At 60.2% G+C, this 1,728-nt stretch overlaps 1 protein-coding gene across 1 annotated transcript in view; it reads right to left on the bottom strand.

Annotated features, from left to right (window-relative positions):
- Positions 1-1,410, bottom strand: part of ACA1_239680 (tetrahydrofolate dehydrogenase/cyclohydrolase, NAD(P)binding domain containing protein) — a gene marked incomplete at both ends in the record, with an annotated part of 2,472 nt that extends 1,062 nt beyond the window's left edge. Inside the window, 6 exons of the mRNA XM_004335306.1 lie at positions 17-140; positions 210-374; positions 485-633; positions 770-984; positions 1,063-1,128; positions 1,221-1,410. Coding sequence (XP_004335354.1) covers positions 17-140; positions 210-374; positions 485-633; positions 770-984; positions 1,063-1,128; positions 1,221-1,410 — 909 coding nt within the window. The remainder of the gene's footprint in view (positions 1-16; positions 141-209; positions 375-484; positions 634-769; positions 985-1,062; positions 1,129-1,220) is intronic.
- Between the last annotated feature and the right edge of the window lie 318 nt (positions 1,411-1,728).

The raw sequence follows: 1,728 nt of genomic DNA, 5'->3' as shown, positions 1-1,728 counted from the left end.
CGGGAAGCAAGCCGACCGGTCCAACCAGCGAGAAGTCCAACAGCTTGCCGCTGCGTGGCCGACTTGTGGGCGCGCCGCCGGCAGCGGCTGCGGCCATGGGGTAGTGCGCCTGCATCAGGATCTCCGAAAGAAGGCGCGGCCTGGTACCGGGTGTGAGCTGCTCGAGGAGCGAAGAAGAAGAAGAGGGGGTCAGGCAAGGGGGAGGGTACTCTGTGCGCATAGGCAGGCAGGACAAGGCTGCGGCGCGAAGGCGGCCCAGAAGGAGCAGCGCGTGGGTCATGACCGCGGACGATACGCCTAGGCCCACCTTCCGCACGAAGGTGGGTCCGCCGATGATCGACAGGAGCGCGCTCGCGCCGCTGTAGACGAGCCCTCTAGGCACGAACCAATACCACCTGAAGGGCGGAAGTGGGCAATTGAGTCAACCTGGGCCGTGTCACGGTGGTGTCGGCCAAGCTCAGTGAGTGCAGGTCTGTGGTCGTACTGGCACAGCAGGTCGGTGATGGAGTTGGTGAGGTCCCGTCCGTCTTTGGTTTCGGCTGATGTGATGTTGGACGCGATGTAGCCATCGACCACTCGGTACGCTGCCTCGAGCGAGCCGGGGATGTCCTCTATCTCCATCCTCCGGCCGAGCTTGGCCCAGAAATGATACAGTGCTACAGGACATGCGTGCAATCAGCACACACACGACACGTACCACACACACACAGACACACACACACACAAACACACATAAACACACACACACACACACAACACACACACACACGAGGCCGCCCAACATCAAGAGGGCGGGAGTGCCTTCACGCTCCAGTGAGGTAAGCTTGCGCCAGCCGAACACATCGATGAAGCGAATGGTGTCCACGATGAAACAGCAGAGCACGTAGACAAAGTCCTGATTGCTGGTTCGCCTCTTCCACACAGCGTGAATTCGGTTGAGGTGCTCCCACGACTCTTGGCCCTTCCTGCTGTCTATTCCGAAATCTGCATTGGGTCGCCACACAACACGCTCAGCCCACGCATCGCATACACCTCCACAACGTCTTGTGGCCCAGTTTGTACCGATCCAAGCGTGCATCAAGATGTCGGTGTCAGCTACCCGCTTGCCGGCGGCCTTGGCGATGTTGCCTGGGTACCGAGCACACGAGAAGTGGGCTAGAGTCAGCGACACACCGCACACTACAGCCTTGTGCTGCTGTTGCTGTTGCTGTGTGACGTACCGGTCGAGCAGTAGAGGCGCGAGATGGTGGGCGAGGCGAAGGTGCGGTAGAAGGCGAAGTTGATGGCATAGAAGCACTCCCAGGGGAATTCGGAGCAGCTCAAGTGGTGGTAGATGGCCTCGCACTGCTTCTTGGGGTCCTTCCACGCCTGGCTTCGGGCCTTGCTCGCCTCGCGGCGGCGGCGTCGCATCAACGAGTACGCCAAGGCTGCCGCAGCCCCCACGAGAGCGACTAGTGCACCACGAAAAGAAGCAAGCATCGTCATCGCCATAATCACAGTCATCTTGTGCCTCGAGGAGCCTGAGGGCGTTGGTTCTTTCTGGTACGTTGCGTAGCTTCGCGCAGTCAAGCAGGCTGGACGACAAATCTATGCCACAAGACATACCACGGAATTGGGAACCCTGTCAGGCTTGTTGTGAACAACTCCGGAGTGTCTGCCGGCCCAGAAGCGGTGTGGGGCAGGCGGTTGGTGGGCCTTGGCAGTCAAGCGGTTCATCGATCGGCGCGA

This window comes from Acanthamoeba castellanii (genome assembly GCF_000313135.1).
Source record: "Acanthamoeba castellanii str. Neff unplaced genomic scaffold scf7180000084763, whole genome shotgun sequence".
Classification (NCBI taxonomy): domain Eukaryota; phylum Discosea; order Longamoebia; family Acanthamoebidae; genus Acanthamoeba; species Acanthamoeba castellanii.
Note: the sequence above shows the minus strand (reverse complement) of the source record. Positions and strands in the feature narration are given on the sequence as shown.